General features: G+C 37.3%; 1 protein-coding gene across 1 annotated transcript in view; it reads left to right on the forward strand.

Annotated features, from left to right (window-relative positions):
• The first annotated feature begins 4,186 nt into the window (after positions 1-4,186).
• LOC124277824 (acetyl-CoA carboxylase-like) overlaps positions 4,187-13,754 on the forward strand; it is a 69,387-nt gene continuing 59,819 nt past the window's right edge. The window contains 2 exon segments of the mRNA XM_046713538.1: positions 4,187-4,320; positions 7,469-7,719. Of these exon segments, the coding sequence (XP_046569494.1) occupies positions 4,291-4,320; positions 7,469-7,719 (281 nt within the window). The 5' untranslated portion in view covers positions 4,187-4,290.

A 13,754-nucleotide genomic window follows, 5' to 3' on the forward strand; every position in this document is an offset into this window, starting at 1 on the left:
TTGTACGCTAGTTTACACCCACGAGCTTTCAGATTGATGTCCTTCTGTATGCATTTGAGTTTTATTCCATCTTTCTTGATGTACGCTCGTTTCTTTTCGTTTAATAAAGATTTCATTTCTTTTGTAATCCAGCACTTATTGTTTGGGAAAATTCTGATTTCTTTTTCTGGTATTATCTTGTTGACACAAAAGTTATACAATCAGTAATGACGTCACTCATTCCTTGTAATGTTTGTTCTGGATCATAGAACATGCGGGCTTGCCAACACGCATCATAAGACCAGCTGTCATTTGCTTCACGACGCATTACCCGGTAATAAAGTCTTGATATTCCTGATGGTTAAATGTATTCCTATACAGACACATTAGACAAGTAAATATTCAGTTTATTGAATAATAACAATTTACCGATTACATTTACCATGTTTCCATGTAACACCATGCCCGCCATACATATAACTGGAATAGTGCTGAGTGTGGCGTAAAACTACACTCGCTCACTGTAACGTCATGGCCCAATCTAACTATCAGGTAAACGTAAAATACAAAACGTAATTATATTTTGTTTATCTGAAGTGATCCTCCGGGTTGTGCGGTTGTGTTTCTGCGTTGATGCTGTATTAAACTATAGAACGAACTGTTGTTTCAAAGTAACCAATAGTCCCATAACGCTTCGCAGCAACGTAACAGTATCATCACCGCCACGTATGATTACGTTCTTTTAAAATTCAAGCTTTAAAATGAAATTACAGCTAGGTCTGTATTCACCTAACGTGTATCTTTCTTAGACATAACATATGCTTGCTATCTAAACTATTTCATTTCATGTCCTAATTAACACTTTTTTGGTATTGTAACAGTTTCTAGTTTTTAGTTGTGGGTAATACAATCTGACATAACGTAAATTACACGCGTGCTTTGCCGTCAATGTTTATTGCTTTAATTGCAATGTTGTATGTTTGCACATGTATACATGCGTATTTGATGGTTTGCTTTTTCATAAACAGTTTCCTGATTACTTTCAAAACTTAACTACATTCGACTCGTGGTAGCAGTGGTCATCTTAGAGGCAGCTTTTATTGACGGGTACATCACTCACCGTCACCAGAAAAACAGTCCCCCTACCCATGTATGTCAATCCATGCTAAGCCTTTGTTTAAATGACTTGTTAGTTTTCTTGCTTTTATGTTTCCTCTACTTTACTTGTTATTATTAACGTATTTAAAGATCAAAAAGTTCTTTTGGTTTCGTGAAAAGCATCTTGCAAACTCCTGCACTATACTGCTATATAGTAAATAGTCGTTCATTTTGTTTTCAATCAATTGACGTAAATGTGACGTAACCCTTTTAATTGAAGGTATATTTTGAAAACATTTTTCTCTTCACTACATGCGACTTCAAAACAAAGGAAATAAACTTACAGGATTATAAAATAGAAACATCGTGTGTGAGCATCTGGGATTCTCTGTTGGTGTCATTGACAAATCACTGATAAATGCGAATCAGTGAACATGGCCAAACTGCATGGATATTTGCATTACCGTGTACTTAAGAAATATTTAACATCGATTAATATTCACTTCTACATTATCAGCTACTGTGCGTATAATTATTTGACACATAAGACTACAGTAAACATCATACGATGTTATTTTTTAGCCCACACCCCATTCAATCCATGCAAACCCACCCAAACGTGGCTAGGCCCCGCATGTGAATAACTAATATTTCAAGCTCACGCCATATCGGACGAAGATACTATTTCCCACAAAGAACATTACATATTGAGTGAAATATTTTAACAACGAAACAGTTTATTAATGTATACTTCATGATGCATATATTTGTATAATAAAACCGTAACACGTCTGCTAAAACAATATTTAACACCATTACATGTTGCACACCCATTAATTTTTAATAATAACAAATATATAGATGGCATAAGTCGTTATACATGCCGCTCCGCATTTACCGGAAGGGAAAGATCGTTTTGACAACAAACTCAGGTGCACATGTTTCTCGTGTACTTAATAGATTTAAGAGTTGTGACTGAGAAAGGTAATGCGCCATGAATTCATATTCATTGTATATTATATTTTTTTAATTGTATGCTTATCCGTCCTTAGGTAGTTAAATTCAAAAAATGCGTTTTTGCTTTGAAAGACAAATTTACAAATTACAAGCCGGTTGCCCGGTTGTCCGGAATCTATATTGGGTCCCTTTGATGAAATGAACGCGCGTCACAAACAAGTATGACAGGTTAATGAACGTAAACCTCTGTGAATTACATTTATCCAAAACATGTTTGGAATATATTGCATTCGTCAGAATCAGCATAGTTGCATAGACTTTTTTACGAAAAGGCAGATGTGGGCGTGACCATTTCAAATGATATCTATCGGCTCCGCAATTAAAAACCACAATATTCACATAGTTTGAACACAACACACTGGTATTTATTTCGTCAAAGGTTAATGGCAGTTGTCAGTCCTTTTTTTTTAGTAGGCTGCATATTTTCTGCTAGAAGTAGGGACTCTGCAATTAGAGATACACATTGTTGACGCAGGACGGCACAATAGTCTCAGGTGGCGTTTTCCATAGCAATAGGTACCCAGATGCCTTTATTGTGGTACAGCCACAGTTTATGGGCACCATGCAACTGAATAAGTTTCTGACATGCCATAATAATGTTGTTCCAATTAAATGTAACAGCTGTTGTCATGCTTATTGTCATCATTATTCTTATGTATGAACAAAAATTGGAGCACTTTAGTTTTTTTGGACACTACATCTCGCTTAAAGTTTTATATTACCTATCAAGGCCCCAAAGTTTTGTTCCATGTCAAAAATCCGTTGTCCACGTATTCGTTCATTGTGTATGTATTACACTGTTCTACTTGTCACAACTGGAGGCTACATATCAACTCATTCGCTATCGGTCCAAGATTATACAAACAGCCCTGCAACACACAAATGTCAAATGACACATGTCATTCTATCCCAGGTTTACAGACCGCCATCATATAGCTGGAATATTGCAGAGTGCAGCGTATGACTAAACCCATGCACTCATTCACAGTTAGGTGAAATCATTGCTGAGCCGAAGGCCCGTTTCTGGTGTCCCCTGCCATGTAAACCATACTCTCTCACTTTCTCACTCACTCATTCACCCACTTACTCTCTCTCTCTCTGTGGCTGGAATATTGGTGATTGAGGTGATAACTCCCTCCATTATTTACGGTCTGCAGTTGTATATGAAAATACAGCTGTGTGCACTTGTACTGACAGTTGTATATGAAAAATTCGGCTGTGTGCAATTGTACTAACAGTTGTATAGAAAATTCGGCTGTGTGCACTTGTACTGACAGTTGTATATGAAAAACCCTGTGAAGATCCAGGTTAGAATTGATCTTCAGCAACCCATGCTTGTCAAAAGAGGCGACTAACGGGATCTGGTGGTCAGGCTTGCTGACTGGGGTGACACATGTCATCGTATCCCAATTGCGTAGATCGATGTTCATGCTGTTGATCCATGGATTGTCTGGTCCAGACTCAATTATTTACAGACCTCCACCATATAGCTGGAATATTGCTGAGTGCAACGTAAAACTAAACTCACTCACTCATGTATATGAAAATACAGGAAAAAAATTCACCGCGTCCAGAAGGACACACAATATTATTCACTGTACCCACAACCCATCAATGACTTTGTAAAGTATTTGTTTCTTTTTTCTGTGCAGTTATGTGCATCATTTCGTATGTCAGTCCACATGATCAGTGATTAATTCCAGGCTCTCAAGAAATTATCAAAATGTACGCTATTACTTCACAGGACCCTCGTGTTGCCCGCAAGGACCCTTAAAAAGTAAAAAGTGTCACTTTAATTTCAGTGAAATATACAATTAGTGTCAGTTCTTGTGCTACTTAATTACTGTGTGGGTATAGTAGACTGCATGAAGGTGCAGTAACCGGTGGGTTTGATTGGCCATTAGAACTCTGGAACACAAAGACTGATGTCATTTATGTATTATGTTCTGTTGAAATATGACACATCGAAAGTGGCAAAATTATTTGAAAATTTGAATGGCTGATATTAATGTATGTTGTTTATTGGCCATCCGTTTAAAAGGTTCAATTCAGACAGGCCTTTTCAGTCAGTTGTTTGTTGGTGTTGGGGAGAAGGTTTGTCAATATCACAGGAAGGTGTTGAGTTACTGGCTCTAGTTCCATACTTGCTGGACGACTGTGTTTGAGAGACAGGATAGTGCTGTTGCCTTCTGGTTGATGTACAGAGTATATCAGTGGTTGACACAGGTTGGTAGTATGCCTCGCTGATTGTAGGGTTTCAAATTGGTTTGAAGACTTTTGTGTGATGGGGAAAAGATCGGATTGGTATAAGAATGGGTGTCTTTTTGGATTGTTACCTGTATTTAGATCTTACACTACGATCATGAATCATCACTTTGATCTTTTCAGTGGGGCAGTAGACAATGTTTTTCTCATCAGTTGTCATGGTTTTAAATTGATAACAGGGCCAGGTATGAAAAAAATGGTCGACATTTTTATTGTTACTTTTATTCAGACCTTTACTTTATGATCCTGAAGTACCAATGTGTTCATTTCAGAAGGGCAGTATGGTAGCCTGAGCCCGTTCACAAAGCAATTGTAGCACTTAGGTGATCATAACTCCCATACTTTAACATAGACTAATGACAGTCGTAGCACTACAATCGCTTTGTGAAACGGGCCTAGTTGATTTAAAGTGTTTGTCACAGACCCAGGTTTCATTTAACACATAGGTATAATGTGTTTAGCCCATTGCATGTGTTCCCAGCTGTTGTATTCCTAAAAAGCAGCATACAACCTTACTCTTTTTCAGAAGTGACAATATTTGCAATGTGAGAAATTAAGAAAGCACCTGGTATCATTGAGATTTTCGGATGGGTTATTTGAATCACCAGTCCCCTTTAATCTTTTATTTGTGCTGGAGTGTGACAGATTTTTATGCACTTGTATCATCATTTGATAAGACTGTATTTGAGGCTGATGAAATGTATGATGTTCCTTTGATAAATGTACATAACTATATACTAACTATAACTATGAGTGAGATTTCATGAAAATTAACGAAAACAAACGGCGGTTATATCTTATTACAGTCTAAGTAAACTTAGTCTCAGTATTATTCGTTACACCTGCTATATTTCTACTGAGTCTGAGTAGTCAACAAACCCTAGTAGAAGGTCATGTCAGCTAACCTTTGAGTGAGTTGAATTGACCTATGACCGTCCAATCAAAAGTGTGAGACAGCTGAACAGATTTAACCAATAAGACAACGGCTGCTTTTACGATTCAGTTGGACTTACAAAACGCGTTTTTTATATTTTCACTTCCCTGATCGCTGACACTGATCTCTCAACAAACGAAAAAGGTCCGCTAACCTATAAAAATCACTGATATTTGACCTGCAGTAGCTATATACAGTTGCTTAGGGGTTTCTGATGACGTGGTTACTATTCCGCAAGATGACATCCTGGAATATTGACAAAAACGCTATTTTCAGCGACTGTTTACTCGCTGTTGTGAATAATGTGTCCTCCATGTGTAACATTTGGAATCGATCATGCGGAAAATAGCATCTGGAATCTTTCGAGGTAAAAGTTCAAACGGTATGTGCGAATGTTAACTTTCGCAATTTGGTAAGCTGCTAGAAATGTTCATTGTAGAAAACTTAAATATCTTATATTGGGAATAACAGATTAGAACTGTTTTGTGCGAGCATTTGGTCAGCATAATACATATTTTTACTGCCACATGTATGTGTGTGTGTATGTATGTATGTATGTATGTATGTATGTATGTATGTATGTATGTATGTATGTATGTATGTATGTATGTATGTATGTATGTATGTATGTATGTATGTATGTATGTATGTATGTATGTATGTATGTATGTATGTATGTCATGTTATTTATGACAGTGATAATTCTTTTTTCAAATATTATTCTTAAAATAATGGATGTATAAAACATGTATGTATGTATGTATGTATGTATGTATGTAATGTTATTTATGACATAGTGATAATTCTTTTTTCAAATATTATTCTTAAAATAATGGATGTATAAAACATAACTACGCTAAATGAAGAAGTTGTAGATGTACATATGAATACCGGTACATTTTTTTGAATGGGTCATGTAGTGCCAAATGACTTGTAGGCATGTTTGTTGTACCCATGAAAATCTGGGTTAAAACTTCAGTAACCCATGCTTGTCATAAGCGGCGAGTAACCGGATGCAGTGGTCTGGCTTGCTGACTTGGTTGACACATGTAGTTGTATCCCAGTTGCATAGATCGATCACTGGATTGTCTGGTCCAGGCTCAATTATTTACAGACTGCCACCATATTGCTGGTATATTGCTGAGTGCGGTGTTAAACAACCAACAAATCCCGCTGCTGGTACAATGGTTCCTATAACACTATGGAATATATGGGTATATTATTCTATATTATTGCTAAACTGAACAATATTTGTTTTGGTCAGCCTATGTCCTTGAAAAATGAACTGATATGAAGCTAACCTCAACCGCAAGCCTTTGAGATAGATAACTCTGTCGAGCATACTTGTGTTGTGTTCACACTGTATTGTTTCTGTAACTATCAGCTGGTGGGCTCATGACGCAGACTGTGACCCTCTTTTCTCTGGGAGTAGTGGTCTCATACTGAAGTCACTTACTGAATGAGTGATGTTTACGGCCAACGGCAGTCATATTCAGCCATCTCAGCCTGTGAATGATTTATGGAGTAATTCTTTACCCAGTGGTGTGGATCTATGCTCATGATATCAGACTCTGTCAACCTTCCTGTGATATCACTGGAATACTGCTCGAAACAACAAACACTGGATAGACCTCTATGGTGTTGAGATGTGATTTAGATTTCTCATCTTTTTACCATTTTTGTGTTCAGGTATTTATTTTAAAGCATTGCCATGGCTTGATTCCCGTGGGTTGAAGAATGGAGCCCATATCTGGAGTCCCAACCCATGATGTTGCTGGGATATTGCTAAAAGGGCATAAAACCATATGCACTCATTCATGTTATAGACCTGTGAAGGTCCGGGTTAGAATGAACCTTCATTAACCCTATACTTGTCGTAAGAGGCGACTAACAGGATCGGGTGGTCAGGCTCGCTGGCTTGTTAACACATGTCATCGGTTCCCAATTGCGCAGGTCGATGCTCATGCTGTTGATCACTGGATTGTCTGGTCCAGACTCGATTATTTACAGACCACCGCCATATAGCTGGAATATTGCTGAGTCCGGCGTAAAACTGAACTCACTCACTCACTCACTCATTCATTCATGTTATATGTAATCTGATGCCATGTTTGTGGAAGACTAGTCATCTACAGCAAGTACAATAATATTTTAACAACCTGTTTTTGTCCACAGACAGAGGACCAAGCAGGGCCCTCCAATATGGCTGAGGATGGTAAAGACAAGGTGACTTTTGACCTTGGAGAATCAACAGCGAACGATGATGCTGGCTCTTCAGTGGATGAACAAGAGCAACCAGAGTCGGAGAGAAGAGATTCTGTTTCGGAAATTATAAGAAGGAAGCCATCCGATGGTGATAGCGCCCGTGACTCGGACTCATCCTTCTTCTCCAGCCCTGATGCACACAGTCCCAGAGCCCAGATGAGGTGAGACCTTGTTGTATGGCAGTTACATGGCACCTGTTGTGTTAAGGTGAATTTGATCTCCAGAGTTGCATCCCTTAGTTGTGCTAGAATACTCTTGACCTTGGTCTTCAAGTAAGCATGACAGGATACGCAATCGAATTGAAAATAATCATCTTTTTTGTGCCTTTAAATTTGTTAGTCATGACACCTTTACAAGTTGATTGATGTGGTTGAAGAACTGACTCGTTACGTTCTCATTCCAATAGATACCCAAAACAGCTGCTTTCTTTTATTTCCAATTTCTGCTGGGGTGGTAGGGTAGCCCAGTGGTTATCATGTTTGCTCGTAATACCGAAGATCTGGGTTTGATTCTTCTCATGGGTACAACGTGTGAAGCTTACTTCTGGTGTCCCTCTGTCATGATATTTCTGTAATATTGCTTTAAAGTGGCATAAAACCATGCTCACTTATTTTCTATTTTCATTGGACTTGGGAAGATCAAGGTTAGAATTGATCTTTAGTATCCCATGCTTGTCATAAGAGGCGACTGACGGGATCGGGTGGTCAGGCTCGCTGGCTTGGTTGACACATGTCATGGTATCCCAGTTGTGTAGATCGATGCTCATACTGTTGATCACTAGATTGTCTGGTTCAGACTCGATTATTTTCAGACCACCGTTACATAGCTGGAATTTGGAATATTGCTTAGTGTGGCATAAAACTAAACTCATTCACTCACTCATTCTTATTTCTGTTAATCACAAAAGCAAATTTCAGTATTATAGTGAAAGGTACAAATGCCTTAATGATCACTTGGGGTATCAAAATTGTAGTTCTCCATATTGAATATAGGTGTCCCTCTAGCACTGCTCCGTGGCTGATGATTGGTCACAAGTGACCTGCAAATATTACGAATTCAGAAATTGAAATTAAAGGTCTTCATATATCTGAATATCTGACCCGCTGTACGTGTTTACATGTCCATTGTCATGTGAGAAGAAATGGCTGCCAAATTTCATTTCAGTGAAGATCTTCAACGGTAAATCGTTTTGTTTGATGTTAAGTTTAATATTTATTGTTATCGGTTGGATTGTTGACAGTGCCAGTTTGATTTCTTGTGTATGACTGGCAGTGCTCTTGGGGAACATGGATTTAGTGTGGATCCAGCACACCATTGCTTTTCATGAGGGGCGAGAAAATTAAGAGAGAATCTATGCAATAGGTCCCCCTAGTCTATGTTGGTTTAAGAGGTGACTTAACCATGGAAATAAATGGGTTTAGAATTGATCATCAGTAACCCATGCTTGTCATAAGAGACGACTAATGGTATTGGGTGTTCAGGCTCACCGACTTGGTTGACACAAGTCATCGTATCCCAATTGCGTAGGTCGATGATGCTGATCACTGAATTGTCTGGTCCAGGTTCGATTATTGACAGACTGCCCTTATATAGCTGGAATATTGCTAAGTGGGCGTAAAACTCACTCACTCATTCACTCGTATCCTGACATAATGGATCACTGCTGACAATGTGAATCAGTGGATTGCCTGGTCCAGATGTGATGAAATAGAAAGAATATTGCTGTGTGCTGTGTTATAAACAACAATAAGAAACACATGGGAACTGATTTAACAATCACTTACGTCTCACTTTAGGTAAACTTTTAGCATGAGCAACAACTGTGGTTCTGTGTCAAATCAAATTCAAATATATATATGAGTATTTTCAGTGTATTGTTACCAATTTGTAGATTGATGCTCATGATGTTGATCACTGGATTAACTGGCCCATACCTGATTATTTAGAGACTGCTGTAAAAACTGGAATATTGCTGAGTGTGGCATTAAACAACAGAGTATTATTAGACAAAAATGATCAAATGTCCTGGGACAAAGCCATCAATGGTCTGTGATATTGGAATAGAATTAATAACCTATAGTGGATACAGCTGGTTGAAAAGTAACTGATACCCTGGCCGTATTTTTTACGAGTTGCTAAAATGAAGTTGCAGCCATAGTAATTGCCAACTGTTGCTGTGGAATTCAGCTGGAGTCACAAGTTATTCTCAGATTGTGTTTGTCGTGTAGTGGAACATGTGCAGGGGCTGTGGGTCCGCCTTATGGTTAAAACTTTCTCTCATCACGCTGAAGACCCGGGTTCGATTCCCCTCAATGTGTGAAGCCCATTTCTGGTGTCCCCCACCGTGATATTGCTGGAATATTGCTAAAAGCGGCGTAAAACTAAACTCACTCACTCACAAACATGTGTAGAGTTTGTCTGTATTTAACCGCAAACTAATCAACTAATTTTTAAACACTTCCTTTTGAGCTAAACAAGAAACTGAACTAACCTATCACTAATAATAAAACTATGGATGATTAATTAGCAACTCTCTTCTATTGTTGAAAATGAACTTTGAATGAAAAGGCTAACTGAAGTTTATTGTCTAACCAGGGCCCCTGGACCGAGAGCATTCTAATTCAAAGCAGTACCCTAATCTTATGCCCAAACCCCTAACTACCTCTTTTTTCACATGCACTCATAACCATCTTTAGGTGTATTCCATCAACCATCGACCAGTCGGCAACAGGTGCCCTTGGCGTGATGTTTTAACATGTTTAATGCAAAACCAAAATGTTTTGGGAGTCTACTCGGGTATGATGAGGTATATTGGATCACACATTGTAACTACTGGATGACTTGTGTGGTAAGGTAAACTTATCTTTTATAAGTTAGTGAAATGTTTTACAGTTGTTCACGTGATCAGCCAAACAATAACAAATGTTTCTTATGTGTAAACCCATAATACAAGGACAAGTGATTCTGTTCCATGTCTGTGACGCCATAAACGGCATCTCTGAAGGAAAAGTACAGACTTTTTATAAGGATTGTACAGCACAAATTGTTATGATATTCAATTATGGGCTTATTACTGACCACAATCAATGTTAAAACCTAAATCAAAGGAGTTCAAATTACACAGATTGCTGTTTCTGCATATGAACACATAACAGTCACTGACCCTATTGTTTGTAAACAAACATGTTGTCACATCCACGATTTTCATCTTGGTAACCTCTAGGGGTGTTTGGAGATGAATTCAATCTCCAATTAGAATGGTTCAATGATGACCCACTAGATTCAACTGATGTGAATGAAATTCCTAGCCAACATAATACAGGTATAAATATTGGAATAAAAAAATAGCAAAATACAATGTTGGTAAGTTAACTCTTACAAAATTAAGTTAAGTGTTACAAAATGCATACTACATATGATTGCTACTGTCAAAATTTACATGAATATAAAAACAAGTTTTATAACTGTTTCACCAAACCAATTATTTTAAGGGTAAGACATCTGTGTTCTTCCTGAGGCTATTGTAGTTTCTTGAAAACTTCACACAACTCCCTGAATTCAGTCAGTTTAGTGTAACATTAGTCTGTCTCCTAGACCCAAGAAAGGAATACAACTCATATCTAGAATGATTGTAGTACCAGCCAAAGTTAAGAAATTACCCATAAAGATCCAGGTTAGAATTGGTTGCTGAAATCAGCTGGCATGAGAGATTATCTACACTAATATGAACAAATCAAGTGGTCATGAACTTGTCTTTAGTGCTATATATAGGACATGTAGGTACACACATTTGTCAAGGATAGAAATACTTTTTTTTCTAAGTGTGCCTTAGGGCACCAGACAAATATTTTAGGTGTGCCTTTCTGAAATCGAGTATGCCCACATGTTTTTAGAATAAATGACAATGATGATGATCATTTGAAATTTATTGTTAAATAAAGAAATGGGTTTATGAGCATTCAGATATATATGGTATTATTCAATTTGGAAAAAAAATTGTTTTGGGGATTAAATGACTAAATGTGAGTTATGTCTCTTAAAAAATTAGGCGTGTCAAAAGGGCACTGAGAACATTTTTTAGCCGTGCCATTTCTGTATTTACCGTGCCATGGCACACTAATATATGGGGTATTTCGAACCCTGTTTGTACTGAATTTTAAGAAGGGAGAACTTTACGGCCTGATTGTGACGATATAAATAGAAGTTAAAAACTTGACATTCATGTCGTACCTGTGTCAAGTGAACTTTAGCTGTAACTCTTGTGTAGTGAGGAGGGTTTGAGCAGGTCAACCGGGCATGGACACGGCTAGAGGCTATGTTGAGGCTATGTTGAGGCCATGTGGAGGCCATGTGTGTAAGATGTGTAAGAAACAAGTGATACATGGAAGGTGTCCCATTAACAGCTGTGATTTGCTTGTCGGACGAGGGATCATCTCAAAAGTATCCCATACCATTTTGGAAAAACTTCTCTATTATTGACTTGATATAGTTAGCAATTATTTGAATATAATTAATTGTTAATTTCCTCTTATGGATATGTGATGCTGAAAGTTAATTTAACCTTGCTTTTACAAATAAGCTAATATGAGCTAATAAAGTAAAGTTGGTTTTGACATGCCCCCTACACTTGAGACTCCATGTCATAACAGTAGACATGAAACAGGATGAAGACACACGTAAGGGTACACTACTGAATGTTTACAGTCATCATGTAGGCGTAGCCTGGGATACTGCATGGTTTAGTGGCTGTAGTTTTAGAGTAGAACGAAGTCAGTGTAAATCATCACCACCTCAGAGGAGGTTACCTGGTTCAACGTTCAAACATGGACAAACCTACTTCTCCCAGAAGCTTAATGCAGGAGCACTATGCACCCAGGTATATAGCTCTCCCAGCCTCATATCTGAGATTTAATTAATAACATTAAAAAATATTTGTGTTCACTCTGTTACAATTTCATTCCACCTGTAGATTACATTATTATTTTTTTGACTTCACAAATTTATAATTGTATACCTTGAATATGTACTACTTAACTTTTTACTACTTAACTATTGTTAATAATAGGGAATATCTAGTGGCATCTGGATGGGATTTATTGCTATGATAAGTCATCATACAAATAGTATTCGAGATTTTTATAAAATGAAGTTTGTGTGGCTTCATTGTTGACTGATTGTTGAAGTTGAGTGAACGTAAATACACAGTTGAACAAGTTGTCACTTTCCTTCCCAGACTGAAATATCTTGGTATCTCTATGAAAAAATGAGTTATATTTTGAGGTATTTTATGTATTTTATGCTATTACAAGCTAAATAACAGTGAAGTCTTTTGTCTTGTTAGTAGGTGTGTTTTTTCCATCATATTTATAATTACGTACAATATCCATTGCGGAATATGTCCAATTGGTTGTTGAGTTACAATTTGTTTCATGACACCAAACAAACCTCACATTGTGTACAGAGAACTGAAACTGTCAGTAAAAGAATGAAAGCAACAGGTGTTCATGACATTATGTCTATATTGATTGTAACTAGTCAATTAATATTTCACATTTGGCATGTTGTAATTGTGACCTGATTTGATATTTCATGGATGAAAACTAGTGAAATACAGATGGATTGCTAATTGTAACCACAGCAAATATGCAGGCAACAATACTAGACTTATCAGGAGCAAATGGATTTCCTCCCAATACTGCATTTTCATTGGCTAATAATAATGTGCTTAAATTCTCAAATCTCGGTTATGTTTGAATTATAAAATCCGTAATAGGAGTTTGAACATCACATTCATTTTTCTCTGCTAATGAATAAAAAAATAAAACTAATAAAACATAAATTTATTTATATATTTTCATATTTATTTCTATACCTTCAAATGACCAAGTGATACTTTTTAAAATCTAAAACACATGCAGTTTCTGATGCTGGTAGTTTTCCCATACATCAGTTCCAGGTCAGATTGTGTCCCCAGTTAACCATATTATGAATGGAACTAATTAAAATGGGTTCTGTGTGATCAAGCTCTGGGGAGTGCATGTCATCATAACTTTCTGGCAAGGGTCGATGCTCATGATATCAGTCATTGGATCATTCCCAGGCCAAAGTGTTTCTTGTTAAATACTGCACCCAGCAATATTCCAGCTGTATAACAGACATGACTGTAAATAATCAAGTCTAAACCAGACAATCAAAT

This window comes from Haliotis rubra, unplaced genomic scaffold (assembly GCF_003918875.1).
Source record: "Haliotis rubra isolate DU_JTF1 unplaced genomic scaffold, ASM391887v1 Scf228, whole genome shotgun sequence".
Taxonomy (NCBI): Eukaryota; Metazoa; Mollusca; class Gastropoda; order Lepetellida; family Haliotidae; genus Haliotis; species Haliotis rubra.